Source organism: Gymnodraco acuticeps, unplaced genomic scaffold (genome assembly GCF_902827175.1).
Source record: "Gymnodraco acuticeps unplaced genomic scaffold, fGymAcu1.1, whole genome shotgun sequence".
Taxonomy (NCBI): domain Eukaryota; kingdom Metazoa; phylum Chordata; class Actinopteri; order Perciformes; family Bathydraconidae; genus Gymnodraco; species Gymnodraco acuticeps.
The window spans coordinates 200,074-215,451 of record NW_022992191.1 but is presented as its reverse complement, the minus strand read 5'-3'; the positions used below and the strand labels follow the sequence as shown (position 1 = coordinate 215,451).

Genomic DNA, 15,378 nt, shown 5'->3' with positions numbered 1-15,378 from the left:
AACTTCTTCCAAGTGCCAGCAGGGGTGTTGTTGTACAGTGAGAGTGTTTCTATCTTGCCGTGTTACTATCCATAGGACGGAGAGTGTGTCTTTTCCCTTCAGGAGGCTGTGTGGCTGCGGGGAGGAGCATCGCTGTCTGCTGACGCTTTTGCACACTGCTGCAGAGTTTAGTGCTGGTGCTTTTCTTGTCCCTCCTGTCTGTCAGCATGCACCTGACAAACATGCACGTTTCAGTCTGCGTTATCACATTCTGAAGGACAGACGCCACTTAGTGTGTGTGTGGGTGTGGGTGTGTGTGTGTGTGTGTGTGTGTGTGTGTGTGTGTGTGTGTGTGTGTGTGTGTGTGTGTGTGTGTGTGTGTGTGTGAGAAACAAAGTACTTAGGGGCTAGCATCCAATATGAATGAGAGCTGGAGCCTGCCCTGGACTAAGAGCAACAGAAAGAACATATTTTAGATTTTTTTTCTAACATGTCTTACAGCTCTTCCACTTTTTCCTCTTTCTTGTCTTTTCTCTCACCTCCCTCTGGCACATCTACCTCCTTTGCCCATCATCCTGTCAGGTTCTGTCTCTCACAGTCTCCCTCCTCTGAGTGATGTCTGTTCTAAAAGCCATTTTGTATCACTTCAAGGTCCCGCCACAACACTTCCTTTTCTCACCTCTTTATACGTGTCTACCCCCTGAAGTATTTCTACCACATTTCAACACTTTCTGAACCCTCTAATCTTCTCTGCCCTTTCCTTTTTCTGTCTGTGGTCTCTCATTTCATCACCCCACCTCCCCTCTGCCCTTTTGTTTTTCTCCTCTTGTCCGTGTTTCTCTCTTCCCTCGCTCTGTCAAGTTGTTACGAAGTGTTCTCCTCTTCAGTCAGACTTGGATCGAGCTGCTGGTGTGATGAGGATGTCACCCCAGTGGTAGAAACACTCAAATGTTCATGTTTAGGCTGAATATGTTGAGCAGGGATTCTTTTAACTGCCTTCCCCCTTCTCACACCCAGTTTCCCCCCACTCATTATTATCTCTGCATTTCTGGGACATGGCCTCTCCTCTTCCATCCTCTACCTTATACTCTCTCCTATCACTCTCTTTTACTTTACTCCATTTTTTCCGATCCCAAGTGGCCCTTTCTTTTTTCTCTCCCCTTCTTCCACCTTGTGTCATTTTTCATCCCTTAACATCCTCTCCCTCGCTGCGTTTAACATGCTGTGTGTGTGTGTGTGTGTGTGTGTGTGTGTGTGTGTGTGTGTGTGTGTGTGTGTGTGTGTGTGTGTGTGTGTGTGTGTGTGTGTGTGTGTGTGTGTGTGTGTGTGTGTGTGTGTGTGTGTGTGTGTGTGTGTGTGTGTGTGTGTGTGTGTGTGTGTGTGTGTGTGTGTGTGTGTGTGTGTGTGTGTGTGTGTGTGTGTGTGTGTGAAGCACATTAACAGTGCGTTGTCTTTGGTCATTGGAAGGAAAGAGAAACTAGTTCTGTCTTACACATTTTAAAAGTTCTCTCTTAAACCCTAATCCTGCAAAATGTGTTTACCTAACAACAAAGTTCCTGTTTTTGGTCCAAATATTTCCCAAGGCCCATAACTTTGACCCAGTGTATCAGTTCAAACTGTCCTGACTGAGCACAGGCACCTGTAACCTTGGCTGCTGTGCTCTCAGTGTTCTGTCTCCCTGTTCCTGCCTGTTGGCGTCAGCTGATAGAGGTGTTATGGTTCTATCTTGTTATGCAGTATGTTGAACTAGCTAAATACACGGGTCTGGGGTAGAGTTCTTCAGAATTGATTGTGGCATCTCAACCGTGTGGTCAGATCGTGGCCCGTAACATGTCGTGTGAATTCTCCGGCCGAAGCTCCAAATAAACCGTCAGTGTTTCCATCGAAGCTCCAGCTCTCCTCGTGTCTCTCTGACTCCATTTGCTTCAGAAGTTTTCCCCACTCAACTGTGTTTTCTTTTTTGAACCAACTTTACTTTTCAGTGTTTTTCTCCGCTTTGGTTGTTAGATAATCACAGATGAATGTGATTGGTTGTGCATACAGAACCTGTATGTCACTCAAAGCAACAGACTCTGTGTATCCAAGAAGCCTTAAAGAGACCCTGTTATGCTTCCCTGTAGTGTGTTGTATAGGTTTTTGTACAATCCCAAAGTTCCTCTAGGGCCCCTTTAATTTGCAGTAATTAATGTTCCATCAGACAGAATGACTGATACCTTGGTTAAAACAAACGTTGGAAAACATTTGTGTGTACTACATGACTCAAGTCTAAATTGTACCCTCTTCCCCCCTCTGTGTTTCTCTTGTTCTTCTTCTCTCTCTATCCCCTTTCTACCTTTCTGTCAGACTAAGATGAAGCACTTGGAGCAGGAGGCCCACCGAGCAGCAGGGCAGATATTCCTGGTCACCAGCAGCACTCAACTACGAGCAGTGTGTACCTTTATCTGTACATCTGAGCGTTGTGGTTGTGTGCTGTTATGCATGCACTGTATGTATGCACACGCTTGTATGTGTGTTTCCCTTTGTTGTGTGTACGTCTCAATGGATTTCCAATGTTTGAAGGTCCTGTTTGAGAAGCTGTGCCTCCACGAGCGCTGCGAAAACAAGAAACTCCCAAAGACCATCAGCACACAGCAACAGTCAACATCAGAAGCTGCAGTACGTCAATAACAAACAAACACAAACAGATACGAAGTTCTGATTGTTTGATCTGTACATATCCGTAGATGGAGTATAAATTAAACGACACAAAAAGAACAACATTGAATAACAGTAACAGTGTTTTTGATCCTTTCTGTCCTGTTTCGCTGCAGCTGTTGCAGCTTCAGGACCTCCACCCTCTGCCAAAGATCATTCTAGAGTACAGACAGGTTAGTATTGCTTTTTAATGTATCTGCTATACAAACAAGTCAGCCCAAAGAAAAGAGGCTCTTTTACCACAAAACATTTGAAGGTTACAGTTTGATATCCAAGGTATGCTAAGACAATATCCAATGTGCAGTGGAGCATCTGAAAGTCTCACCCTTGGTTTCCAGGTAACAGCTGTCTGCCTTGTACTCCCCAGGTTCACAAAATCAAGTCCACTTTTGTCGATGGGATCCTCTCCTGCATGAAGAGCAAGGTGAGCCTAGAGCAGTTATGAAGCAACAAAATACCTACAATTTAAACTGTATCACATTACAAACACAACCAGGAACTTTCACAACCTTGCTGTAATTATAGAAGACATGTCTCGGCTGAACTGAGTTGGCAGAGCAAAGATGCAGCTCTGTGTCTGTCTGTCTCTCCACATGGGCCCCTATCGCCTCTGCATGGAAGTAGCAGCTTGTGTTTATCAATGTGAGCGCTCTCAATGCTGTCTCTGGAGCTGCTTCAGCTTCTGATGGGGCTGATTCATCTGGAGGTCGTTCGGACAGAGCATGGCAGCAATCCCAGCTAGAGGAGGGGGCTGCTGACTAAAGGAAATAGATGTTTTCTTTTTAAATGTATAACCCAGAAATGAAACATGGTGTGGTATGAGAGGGAAAGAGTAGTAGTTGTTTCAATTCAATGCTGAAAAATACTTATTTGAACGACCAAAATGTGGCACAGTGACATGTCAATCTTAATGGCCTAACTCTTTAAAGGGGACCTATCATGCAAAATGCACTTTTTGATGTCTTTTATATATAAAGATGTGTCCCCGGTGTTTCAGGGAACTCACGCAGCGTCAGAAAACAAACCCTCTCTTTTCCTCCGTACCCAAATCTCTAAAAACGGGGGAACAACGGAGCTGATCCTGATTTGCGTCCGATATGATGTAATATCTGAAATGTGGACCCACGGCACTATCAGAAACGTTGCTATCAGAAACAATGCCCGACTGTTTTGGACGTAATATGGTCGGTGTTTCCATTAGCATCGCTAACATTCAGAGCTAACCTGTACTGGAGAGAGTGTGTGTGAAGAAGCAGGAAATAAAAAGGAACTCACCTTGTGGTATAACCGGCAATAGAGAAAGCCTTTGAGCTCCAGAACTGTTTCAGAGAGAATCCTTGATAATCCATGATATGGCGTTTCATCACCGCAGTATTTAGTTTAGACGGTAGCTGCCGGGTCCCGCATGAGCTCAGACCCTCCTTTTTTAATTTTGATCAAAAATATTTTTAAGCATTATACATAAAATCAGCCCTTTTGAAATAGAGGGATATGAGGCTGGAATGGGTGATCTGTTTGGTATTTTGAGCAAACACTTCATAGACATGTTTTTTATATATTTTTAAATGTTTTATATATCTGAGACCTATTGCCTAAAAATAGCATGATAGGTGACCTTTACAGTCTACTTCACTGAGAATAGGATTAAGATTTAATAATGGATACCATTCTGTACTGAAGAAGACTTTAACAAGCAATTGGAACCATCAACTCTTTAGTTAAATGTTTACTACGGTAATTAATCAAGTGATAAGTCATTTTCTTATGACCATCTGACTTGTTTTTGCAATAAGTGGAATTGTTTCCTCCTTCGTGTCCTTTTTGAACATTAAAGCATGTCACATAGAAGCGCAAAAACGTCATGCAATCTACTTTTTATACTATGGACTGACCCCCCCCCCCCCCAGCAATCTAATATGAAATACATGTAGGGGTTTCATCACTTGACAGCAGCGAGTACTTTGCTTGCATGTCCTACTTATTGCACCAACTGTCACTTCAGTGTACGAGCAGCTCGGGCGTCAAACGGTTGCATTGTTGATGCTCGCGGGTCCAAAAGCAGAATCAGAGCGATGATGGCAATGAGGATTCGCAGCTGTTGTTGATAAGCTGAGAAACATTACTCATCATGTTTATATATGAGGGAAGTATTCATTGTATTCCTTTTGGCGTCCAGTTGTTGATGTCATAACATGGAGTTGTCCATTTTAATGTGTTCATATTTCCCTTTCTTGGTTCTTTCTCAATCAGAACTACGTTTCCTCGACGTGGCACCAGACCAGCGTGGTGACTGGGAGAATCTCAGCCAAACACCCAGTGAGTTTAACCGGACCGCCATCACACACATCTCCCTCTGTCTTCATTTCTTTCACCCTGACACCAGTCATCCGGGTTGTGGATTGGCTCGAGCTGTCCTGCTTGTTGTAGAGGAAACTTCTGTGTAGCTATGCAGTGGGAGTCACCGACTCAGGAAGGAGACACGGTAGGAGCAGTAGCTTTGATGTCAAACACATGGTTTATTTGGAGTTACGGCCGGAGGATTCACATCACAAGTCCAAGAGTCAGAGGTTCTGACTTCACGGTAGAGTTGCCACGTCAATTCTGGAGAGCCTCTCTCTTGCCAGCCCATCTAACTGGTTTCGCAGAGAGTAAACAACATATTTGAGGAGATAGCCTAAACTGTGGGAACACTGAGCTACTTGCGTCGGACACTTATGACCTCGAAGATTTCACCTTGGAGTCCACAAATACAGAGAAGGAAGTGTCCCAGTGTACCCACAACACAGACCATCTGTATCCCAGTATTGACCGGTCACAGAATGGGAACAATAACATTATTGGCTAAGCAGCCTGTGTCCTTAAAGAAGGTAAACAGACATCAAGGTTTGTCCTGTATGCTACAAATTGGCGTCTAGGATAATTATTTCCATAACACTTGTGTTGTGTTTAGTTACTGGAGCTGTCCGTGGTGCTGAACTGCAGGCTGTGTGGAAAGCAGCTTACTTATGAACCTGTGCTGGGGAAAGGTTGTTGTGACTATAAAAGGCGTTGCTAGGTGCTATATCACAGATTTTTCATATCATGGCTGAATTATATGGTGACTTTGACAATGTATAAAAGTAGTGGAGGAGCAGCCTTACTTAATAGTAAAAAAGCTCTATAATGCACAGGTTTTTTTTTTACAGCAATGTTGTAAAAGTCTCGAGCAATAAAGTAGCAGCCAATAATAACAACATTAAATCATAAAACATGTAATGAAAGTAGAACATGCAGTGAAACACAGATACTGAAGAATACATCTGTTTCGCTCCCCTCCTTGCTCCCTTGCCCCCTTGCTCCCTCGCCTCAGTGCGATCGGTCGATAGCTCATTTGGACATCACCTCGCTGTCAGGCTCTGCTGCTTCTGTCTCCGAGCACTGCCCTCACACACACACACACACACACACACACACACACACACACACACACACACACACACATTGAACTTTTCTAATCTCACTTAGCGATTTGCGGCCGGTGTGAGCTACACGTTGAATTGATTAAACTGCTACTGAATGAAATATGGGACCGTCGGGCAGCTGTGATTTAACACAGCTCCGTTCCCTCTGCTATAACGCAGTGGTGGGTTCGGCTGAACATCGCATTAAGAGTGTGTGTAGCTTTACTGGTGTGTGTGAAGCTTTACTGGAGTGTGTGTAGCTTTACTGGAGTGTGTGTAGCTTTACTGGAGTGTGTGTGGGCTAGTTTGGTCCCTGATCATATATTGTGCTCTTATTGTATATATTGCATATTGCGTGCTTTTGGACTGTGATCAAACAAAACGAGATATCTTAAAACGGAAATATGTGGGATTTTAAAAAAGAATTCAAAGAACATAAATACTATTGAATAATCTAGTTCCATTTGTCAAAACCTTTTTTTTTTTTTAAAGCTTGAAACCAGTGTGTAGACAATTTGAAATGTTAGCATTAATTAATAATATATTTAATTTTTTTCTTAGTTTCTTTATTTGCTTGTAAAGAGTCTTTGAGCACTGTGCAAAGCTCTATATAAATCTCATGTATTATTAATAACTATTATTATTATTATTATTATTATTAAATCAGCCATACCAACCAACAGTAGAGTATCTAAGGCAGGGGTGTCAAACTCAATTTCATCGCGGGCCACATTAGCATTAAGGTTGCACTCAAAGGGCCGGTTGTAACTTTAAGACTATATAAAAATACAGATATAAATATTTAATATATATAAAATAATGTGTGATATTACATTATTGCCTCTGCATTGGATTATTATCAGATAGGGTAATAACTTCGTCATTAACTACGTCTGAAAGCAGAAATCTAGGGCAAATAATTGCAAGTCTCTTCAGTGAGAATGTCACAAAATGATTTAAAAAGAAAAGCCACATTAAAATAAAAAAAGTCAAAAAGAATAAGTGACATTTTGAAAAAACAATCAAATTCTGAGAAAAATGCATATTTGAGATGCATTGTGGGACATGTAGTTTATGGGCAACGTGCTTCTGTAAAACGGCATGTAACCGTATAATAACATTCTTTGCAAGCTCTTGTGGGGCCGCATCAAGTGAAGTCAAGGGCTGGATTTGGCCCCCGGGCCTTGAGTTTGACACCCCTGATCTAAGGAGTTAAACGGATTATTAATAATTAAGGGATGCTTAGAAAAAGCCTAGCAATAATTAATATAATAAAGTGACCCACAAAGAAGAAGGTGTGTAATATTTATGTAAGCTTCAGTTTAGCCTGTGACAGAGTGCGGAGACAAACTCTATACACAGTATATGAAGGAGTGAGGAGAGTAAACTCACTCACGTTTCTTTCTCAGTACTCTAGCAGAAGTATGATGTTCACTCACAAGCAGGGTTCGAGTTACGTGGGAGCCAATGGGAGCTGAGCTCCCATAAGGAGGGGCCTGAGCTCCCACCGGACCCAGTGAAATCAAACATCTGTGGGGGTCGCTAATATACATTACCAACAACCATTATTTTGATCACAAATAATGCATTTTTCAATGTAATGAGTATTATTTACGTTAACGAGGTAAATAGGCAAACAAAACAATGTTTTCCAAAAGAACTACGCATCGTATTCTCTCTTGAATGACAATATGCACTTCACCTCTAAGGTGCGCAATAAAATATTGCGCATTCTATGCCTGTGAGGCTGTGAACGTGCTGCGCGCGCCCGAAGAATGAACCGTTATATCAACAGACATTTAAATATATTTACAAGATACACACATACATACTACGAGTACCGTAGGCTAGCAGACGATTACCATGCCGCCCAAAAAAAGGCCACTGCCGCCGACTGGGTCTACAAGATGTTTTGGTTTTCTCACAAAGAAACAAAAAACAGCTTTTGACAACCAAAATGTACCTGCTAGCGTGACAGCTAGCACTAACCTTGCTGCTACGGAGGATGCTGTCTTTGCTAGCGGACCTGATGCTGTTGAATGTGGGACCAGCTGCACACACGTAGAAAGTTCCGAAGCGGAGCGGCATGAGGAGGCAGGAGGTACTGCTACAGAAGGACTCTTAACTGGGGACACAATCAGTGGAGATCCTGGAAAGAAAGAAACCCCTGGCTGTTTTCAAAGGAGGGTGGTCTTGGATGCCTCGTCTGTAAGGAAGCCAAGACTCTATTACTTTCGGAGAAAAAATATGGAACGCATTTGGTGGATGCCTGGACCAATGGGACTGTGAGTAGCCCTGTGCAGAAGCAGTTGCGGATTTGTTTTACATACACCGCGACTCTATTGCTCATAAACGAGCTGTTGAAATAGCGGAGCTCAAACTAAAAGAAGTGCTTCCGAAGAAAGTTGCAGAACTCAGCTCCAGCATGTTTAATGAGACTTGGAGTCTGCACCTCCAAGGTGCGCAATACATTATGCACGCGCGCACGCGTTAGTTTTAAAGACCCCCATAGAGCTCAGTTTATAGCTCGATCCCTGCTCACAAGGATTATTCCCATCATCATTTGGAGTGGAATAGTTCATATAAGACTCTCTCAGGGACCGCTAACATCCCACTGCTGTGAAGGGGAAACTGCATTTTATAGTTCTGGGTCGAAGGGAAAGAGGCAGCTGTTCTGCAACTCGCCACACACACACACACACACACACACACACACACACACACATTCAAATGAGGAGTGCTGCAGAGGGGTTTCACTTTCATCTGGTGTGAGTTCAATGGAGGTGAAGCCACACCGCAGTAACAAAGGGGAGTCTGGTTTAAAGCAGCTATAAAGCGCTGCTGAGTTTAAAGCGCTGCACGAAGTGATTCTCGCTGCAGAGGGAAAGTGGAGCCAGGGTTTTACCTGCTGGAGGCAAACACATCAGCTCCCTGCTCATCTACAGTCCTCCATCTCTCTCTGTATCCCCTTCTCTACATGATGCAGCATTTCTTCTCATTCATCCGCAACCCTCTAGTGTAATAGTGAAAGGACAAATAAGATGTAACTTCCTCCTGACGGGTTGTAGCACCAAAGAGATGAAGCAGCATCCAGATTGATGCAGCACTCCACCCTGTGTCATCCTCTCTCTCTCTCTCTCTCTCTCTCCCTGCACTGCTCGGCTAGACTCTTTTATGGTGTTCAAAGATGTATACATTCATAGCACCCACAAGTGCATGGCGTTCACTGACTCCTGCAAAGAAACGGATGCAAACACTGTTCTGCTGTCAGTTTGGGGCTTATGTCAAACCATTGTTGCTGTTGTGGAGTCAAAGGCTTTCGTTACTGTCTGAATTGTGACTTTCTTTAATCTTATTGTGTGTGTTCCTCTCCATTTGTTTGTTTACTTCCTCCCACAGCAATACACAAATGTTTTTAATCCAAGTAAGGGATTTTACCTTTTTTGTTTGTATTCATTTATCGTAACAATACGCCACAATATTTCCTCTAAACAGATCACGTGTTTCTAATGTGGTGTAGGACAAGATATAAGAGCACTGCTTTATTGCATTATCTATGTTTCCGTGTGATTGGGCGGCGGCTGTGTTTGTTCCCAAACTGCCAGCTGAGTTCCTTCAGAGCCGGTCTAATGCCAGGGGGTCCGCAGGGTCTTAGAAAGTATTCAAAGTTGATAAATGAATTTAGTGAAAATGAAGGCTATTAAAAAGTATTAAACGGCATTTTCCAAGGTTTTACATTTTGTAGCTTGTTTTCAATAAGTACATAAATGGTCCAAAGAGGTTGTATTCTAAAGTCTGCCTGAATGTAATCATTGCGTAGGTGTGTAGTGTGATTCTGTGTCGTTTATTTATGGCATCCCGTTGGATTTGACGTCCTCTGAACAGGACATCGCACGCTCACTGCTTGATAGCGCGAAGGTCCGTTTACGCCGGTTGTTAAACAACATCGTTTTGGGGAAATGCAAGTCTGCGTCCAAATGGTTGGAAGATAAGGAGGAAGGACAATTAGTATATGGTCAATGTGAGGTAAAGTGTGTCCAATGTAACCGGTTAAAACTCCAAGTGGCGATGAGGTCTTAAAATGTATGGAAAGGGTCTTAACAAAGGTCTTAAAGGTATGACATTTGACTTCAGGATTCCTGCATATACCCTGAATGTTCCTTTAAGACTGCTTTGCATTTAGTCATTACATGTTTTGCAGTTCAAGCCTTCCCCAGGCTGATCTAAGCACTTTGCTGAAGTGTGTGTGTTCTCTGCTGACTCCCTGGCAGCGTTAAACACTGATGCACACACACAGGCACACACACACTATTGCATATGCAGTTGGATACACCTATTTATCCATGTGTGGGGTGGACAGGGGGAAGAGAAAGAGAGTAGTTTGGATATCTGTTTGGAGAACTTAATATTTACAATTATACCAAGCAGTGTGTGAGTGTGTGAGCCTTGCTTAACAACAGTATATTGGTACAAGTGACACAATCTCTCTGATAGCTTAGCCAGTAAGCTAAAAAATACCCTAATCTCTCTCCAAAATGATTGTTTAAACATGTTCAAAGATTTGATTGGGCTCTATTTTTGTATTCTCTATTGCATGTGAGACAGATTCTCCCTATTGCGAGGATGCTCTCAATGATAGATAATCACTACAATTAACTTATTTTGAGGGTTTCTTATTGTGATCCATCATAAAATCCTATTTTATCCCAGTTCAGTGCAAAGCCATTATATTCACGAGTTCAACTATTACATTACATTACATTACATTGCATTTAGCTGACGCTTTTATCCAAAGCGACTTACAATAAGTACATTCGACCAGGAAGACACAACCTTGAAGAAAACAGAATCATATAAGTACATCAGGTTTCATAGAGCCAAACATTTCAAGTGCTACTCAACTGGCTTTAGGTAAGCCAGTCCTTTATTAGTATAAAAGTGCTTCGTTAATAGTTCTAACGCTCGAAGTGGAGTCGAAAGAGATGAGTTTTCAGTTTGCGCCGGAAGATGTGCAAGCTATCTGCCGTCCTGATGTCAATGGGGAGCTCATTCCACCATCTTGGAGCCAGGACAGCAAACCCACGTGTTTTCGCCGATGGGAACTTGGGTCCCCCTCGCAGCGAGGGCGCAACGAGTCGTTTGGCTGATGCAGAGCGTAGTGCACGCGCTGGGGTGTACGGTTTAACCATGTCCTGGATGTACGAAGGGCCAGATCCATTCGCAGCACGGTAAGCAAGTACCAGTGTCTTGAAGTGGATTCTAGCAGTTACCGGAAGCCAGTGAAGGGAGCGGAGGAGCGGCGTGGTGTGGGAACATTTAGGAAGGTTGAAGACCAGACGTGCCGCTGCATTCTGGATGAGCTGCAGAGGTCGGATGGCACATGCAGGTAGACCAGCCAGGAGGGAGTTGCAGTAGTCTAGGCGTGAGATGACGAGAGCCTGGACCAGAACCTGAGTCGCTTTCTGAGTCAGCTGGGGACGTATCTTCCTGATGTTGTAAAGCGTGTATCTGCAGCAGCGGGTTGTAGCAGCGATGTTTGCAGTGAAGGACAGGTTGTTATCTAGGGTCACACCCAGATTCCTTGCAGTCTGAGTCGGGGAAACAACTGAGGTGCCGATGTTGATTGTTAGGTCAAGAGTGGAACAATCTTTTCCCGGGAGGAAGAGCAGCTCAGTCTTGTCAAGGTTGAGCTTGAGGTGATGAGCAGACATCCACTGAGAGATGTCAGCTAGACAAGCAGAGATGCGTGTGACGACCTCGGTCTCTGAGCGAGGAAAGGACAGAATTAATTGGGTGTCATCAGCGTAGCAGTGGTAAGAAAAACCATGCGGGCTAATGACTGATCCGAGCGAGTTTGTGTACAGGGAGAAGAGGAGGGGACCAAGAACAGAGCCCTGAGGGACCCCCGTAGTTAATTGACAAGGGTCGGACTCAGACCCTCTCCAAGTCACCCTGTAGGTACGGTCTTTGAGGTATGAGGTGAGGAGGGAAAGTGCAGAGCCTGAAACTCCAAGTTTTTGGAGAGTGCGAAGGAGGATCTGATGATTCACCGTGTCGAATGCAGCAGACAGGTCCAACAGGATGATGACAGAGGAGAGGGATGCAGTTTTGGCAGTGTGCAGTTATTACACTGCAGCACATATCCATGTATAGACTGAAGTCTGGGTTTAATGATGCTGACATTTGGGTAAAACGCTTAGCTGCTACATTAAATTGCCATGAACATCACTGTTAGAGACCCGTATCTGCACCAATATAAACCCACTATTAGATGAACTGGCTTTTTTCAACTCTTGTATTGGGAGCTCTCTAGGTCGTCCTCAGACGAGCCCTCCATCGTTGCTTCCAGTCATCCCGGTTCTCCATACATATGGCCATGCAATGCTAGAGTTCAGAGGGACAGCGACATACTTTGTAGGATTTAGCGTTGGAGGCGGGGCCTCGTTCGTCCCTATGAAAGCTGCTCGGCGGCGCATGAAGCCAAAATGGCGGAAGTGGAGAGGGGAAGGATTTGACTTTTAGCGCTTTATAAAACTTTTAGGTCATAATGATTTAAAATAAGAGCTGTTCAACTCTTTGTCCTGACAACATAAAAAAATAATGATCTGCTGATTTACAGACGTCTCGTTCCCAATGTCAGCCGATGGGAACACGTTTTTTTGGGCCCAAATGACATCATGAACTGACACGATGTGAAGTACTACCGTTCGGGAACTACGACCAATTAGCATCAATGCCTGCATCACTTCCCATGGGGCTGGTACGGCAGTCTTTTACCTTCTGGAATAGGCCTCAGTGGGTTTTACGGCCATGTGGCGATGTCTCTCTCTCTTACTGGGAAGATGGATGTCGGGGAGTGTGTGTTTGTTTGTGGTTGCAGTGCAAGTGCAAATCATTTCACAATGTGTGTGCATACAGACATGCATGTGTGTTTATGTGCACCGTGACGAATCATTAAACCGGGTGCAATGTGATTAAATGACCAGCACAGTGATTCAGTGGTCCCCATCTGTTTAACAAAGCAGTGTTCCTCTGGGACTCTCACTCTGTCTCTGTGGAAAACATTTATAGCAGCGCAGGAAAATGTGCCTTCATTCAATTTTGCGCTGACAATCTGTGTGTAATTAGAGCCAGATGCACTAATGTGTTCGGCACCAACCTGTGTTCTGGAGAGCTGCGCATAAAGGGTCCTTGAAAGGGTCATAAAGGGGCTTGGTGTGGTCCTACCATACTAAAGCAACATCTCAGTACAAAAGCAACAACTGGGACTACCTAAATAGCTGCATTTTGACAGTTAAGGTGCCATTTAGTAATACGTCTAAACATTCACTCTGTCACCATGCTACTAAAAGGTTTACAGAAATCCAACTATTTTTGGACAGCAATGTGTTAAAATGTTAAAAATGAACATTCTGGATCCAACTTTTTGGTCCATAAAACCAACAGAATTTGCCATAATCCGCATGCAGACTGTGCAATGCATATTGAATACACAGTAATGGTTAAACATTGCTTGACCAGCAGCAGCCACTTATAGGTGACACAAGTACTTCAAAGTGATTGTTTAGTTATCTGCATCTTTCCTGCAAAGCTATCATGAATATTTAAACCAATGCTAATCTAAAAGCACGAGTCCCCCAACAGGTGGTTTGGCAACAAGTATCATTGTGAGGCTCTCTTTGGGTCCGTGCATACCCACTGCAGGTTCATTATCAGGCTATTACGAGCCCATTTAAGGACACACCGGGGGCTTTTAAGAACACAAACACCAGGGTGGTTACTAGAATAAAAAAAGAAGCTGCTCACTGTTCCAACAGTGGAAAGACAGCAGGAAAAAACAAGCACATCTGCATCCGTTAAGATCAGAGTCAGTGAGCCAAGAAGAAGGGAAACACAAGCAGGGGATGGCTTAGGCACATTTCAACTAATGGTGTTGTGTGTGCTTTTGTACATGTGGAACAGAGGGTAAAGCATTTGAAGCAGCTCTGTATAATTCTTACACGTTGATTTAATTAGAGGAGGAACAACAACGTCAGCCGGCATTTCATTGAGCCTGTGTGCCAGTGCACTGAATCGGTTTGTGTGTGACCGTGTGAGCGCCACAGATATAAAACAATACAAGAAACAATGTTATGAACTAACTTAGCAGAGTGGTTGGCATTGATTATGTTTTTCTTGTAGGAAGACTCGGAAGTTAGCAAGGGTTCCCTCAACAAAATCCAATGTCATTTTTCCTTTGAATTATGAAAATGATAGCGAAACATTTGTATTTTTGGTTGATTCTAGAGACAGTCACATGGCAAGGTATTAATATGATAATATGAAATAAGTGTGATTGTGTGTCTGTACTTGCACAGCGTCCACTAATGGACCGCTTCTCCTTTCTTCAGGACACAGTCAGGGTGATAATGACTCAGGGACCACACACTGCAGGGCTGTGTGAAACGGACAGCATGCATGTGTTGCTTCTGTGCGTGCATATTGTGGTCTGGCGTGCATTTTAAAGTGTGCGGTCAGCAGTGAACAGAACAAGCTGACCCAGGGCTATTTCATATTTTACAATTTCCCTCTCTCTCTCTCTCCGGCTGCATGTTGTGCCTTTTAACTCTTTGATTCTCCTCCTGCTCTTTTCTTTCTCTTGATCTCCGTCTCTCTCTGGTTCCATCTCTTTGATAGTCTTTCTCTCTTCTCTTCTTCCCGTCTCTTTTCACAGGCTCAAATCTGACTTTCTCTTTAAAAGCCTCTGGAGGTTTCACAGGCATATTACCAATACAAGGGAACTTTAAACAACAAAAGCTATTAACAAAAACAAAATGGTACTTTGAAAGCTATGTGTGTTGATACGTAGTCCTAACAAATTCTAATTCAGGAGGGAAGGTTGGAAATATGACCCGTGTGACCAGAACATCAGAGCAGGTCTTTACCTTTGAAGTTATAGTGTGTGTCTGTCCTTGATATGTGTGTATGCGTTATTATCTTCTGCAATAGATGTGTGTATAATCTGTTTACCTTGGGAATGAATGAGTGTCTAGCTGCTGGCGGTCATTCAGTCAAATCCCTGTGCTTTGCATCCTGTGTGTGATTTATGCTGTCGTCACTGCAACACTTTGCATGATGGGAAAGCTGACATTCGCATCTGACACACGGCATCACCTGTCACACAGCCGACACACACCGTTGTAATTACTTTCACCTTTTGCCATTCACTCTTCCCTTGTTGTAGGAGCACCGTGTGTGTGTGTGTGTGTGTGTGTGTGTGTGTGTG

General features: G+C 43.6%; 1 protein-coding gene across 1 annotated transcript in view; it reads left to right on the top strand.

Moving 5' to 3' along the window:
- poln (polymerase (DNA directed) nu) overlaps positions 1 to 15,378 on the top strand; it is a 56,525-nt gene that overhangs the window by 11,819 nt on the left and 29,328 nt on the right. Inside the window, exons 13-17 of the mRNA XM_034205228.1 lie at positions 2,323 to 2,406; positions 2,539 to 2,634; positions 2,790 to 2,846; positions 3,041 to 3,097; positions 4,924 to 4,989. Of these exons, the coding sequence (XP_034061119.1) occupies positions 2,323 to 2,406; positions 2,539 to 2,634; positions 2,790 to 2,846; positions 3,041 to 3,097; positions 4,924 to 4,989 (360 nt within the window). The remainder of the gene's footprint in view (positions 1 to 2,322; positions 2,407 to 2,538; positions 2,635 to 2,789; positions 2,847 to 3,040; positions 3,098 to 4,923; positions 4,990 to 15,378) is intronic.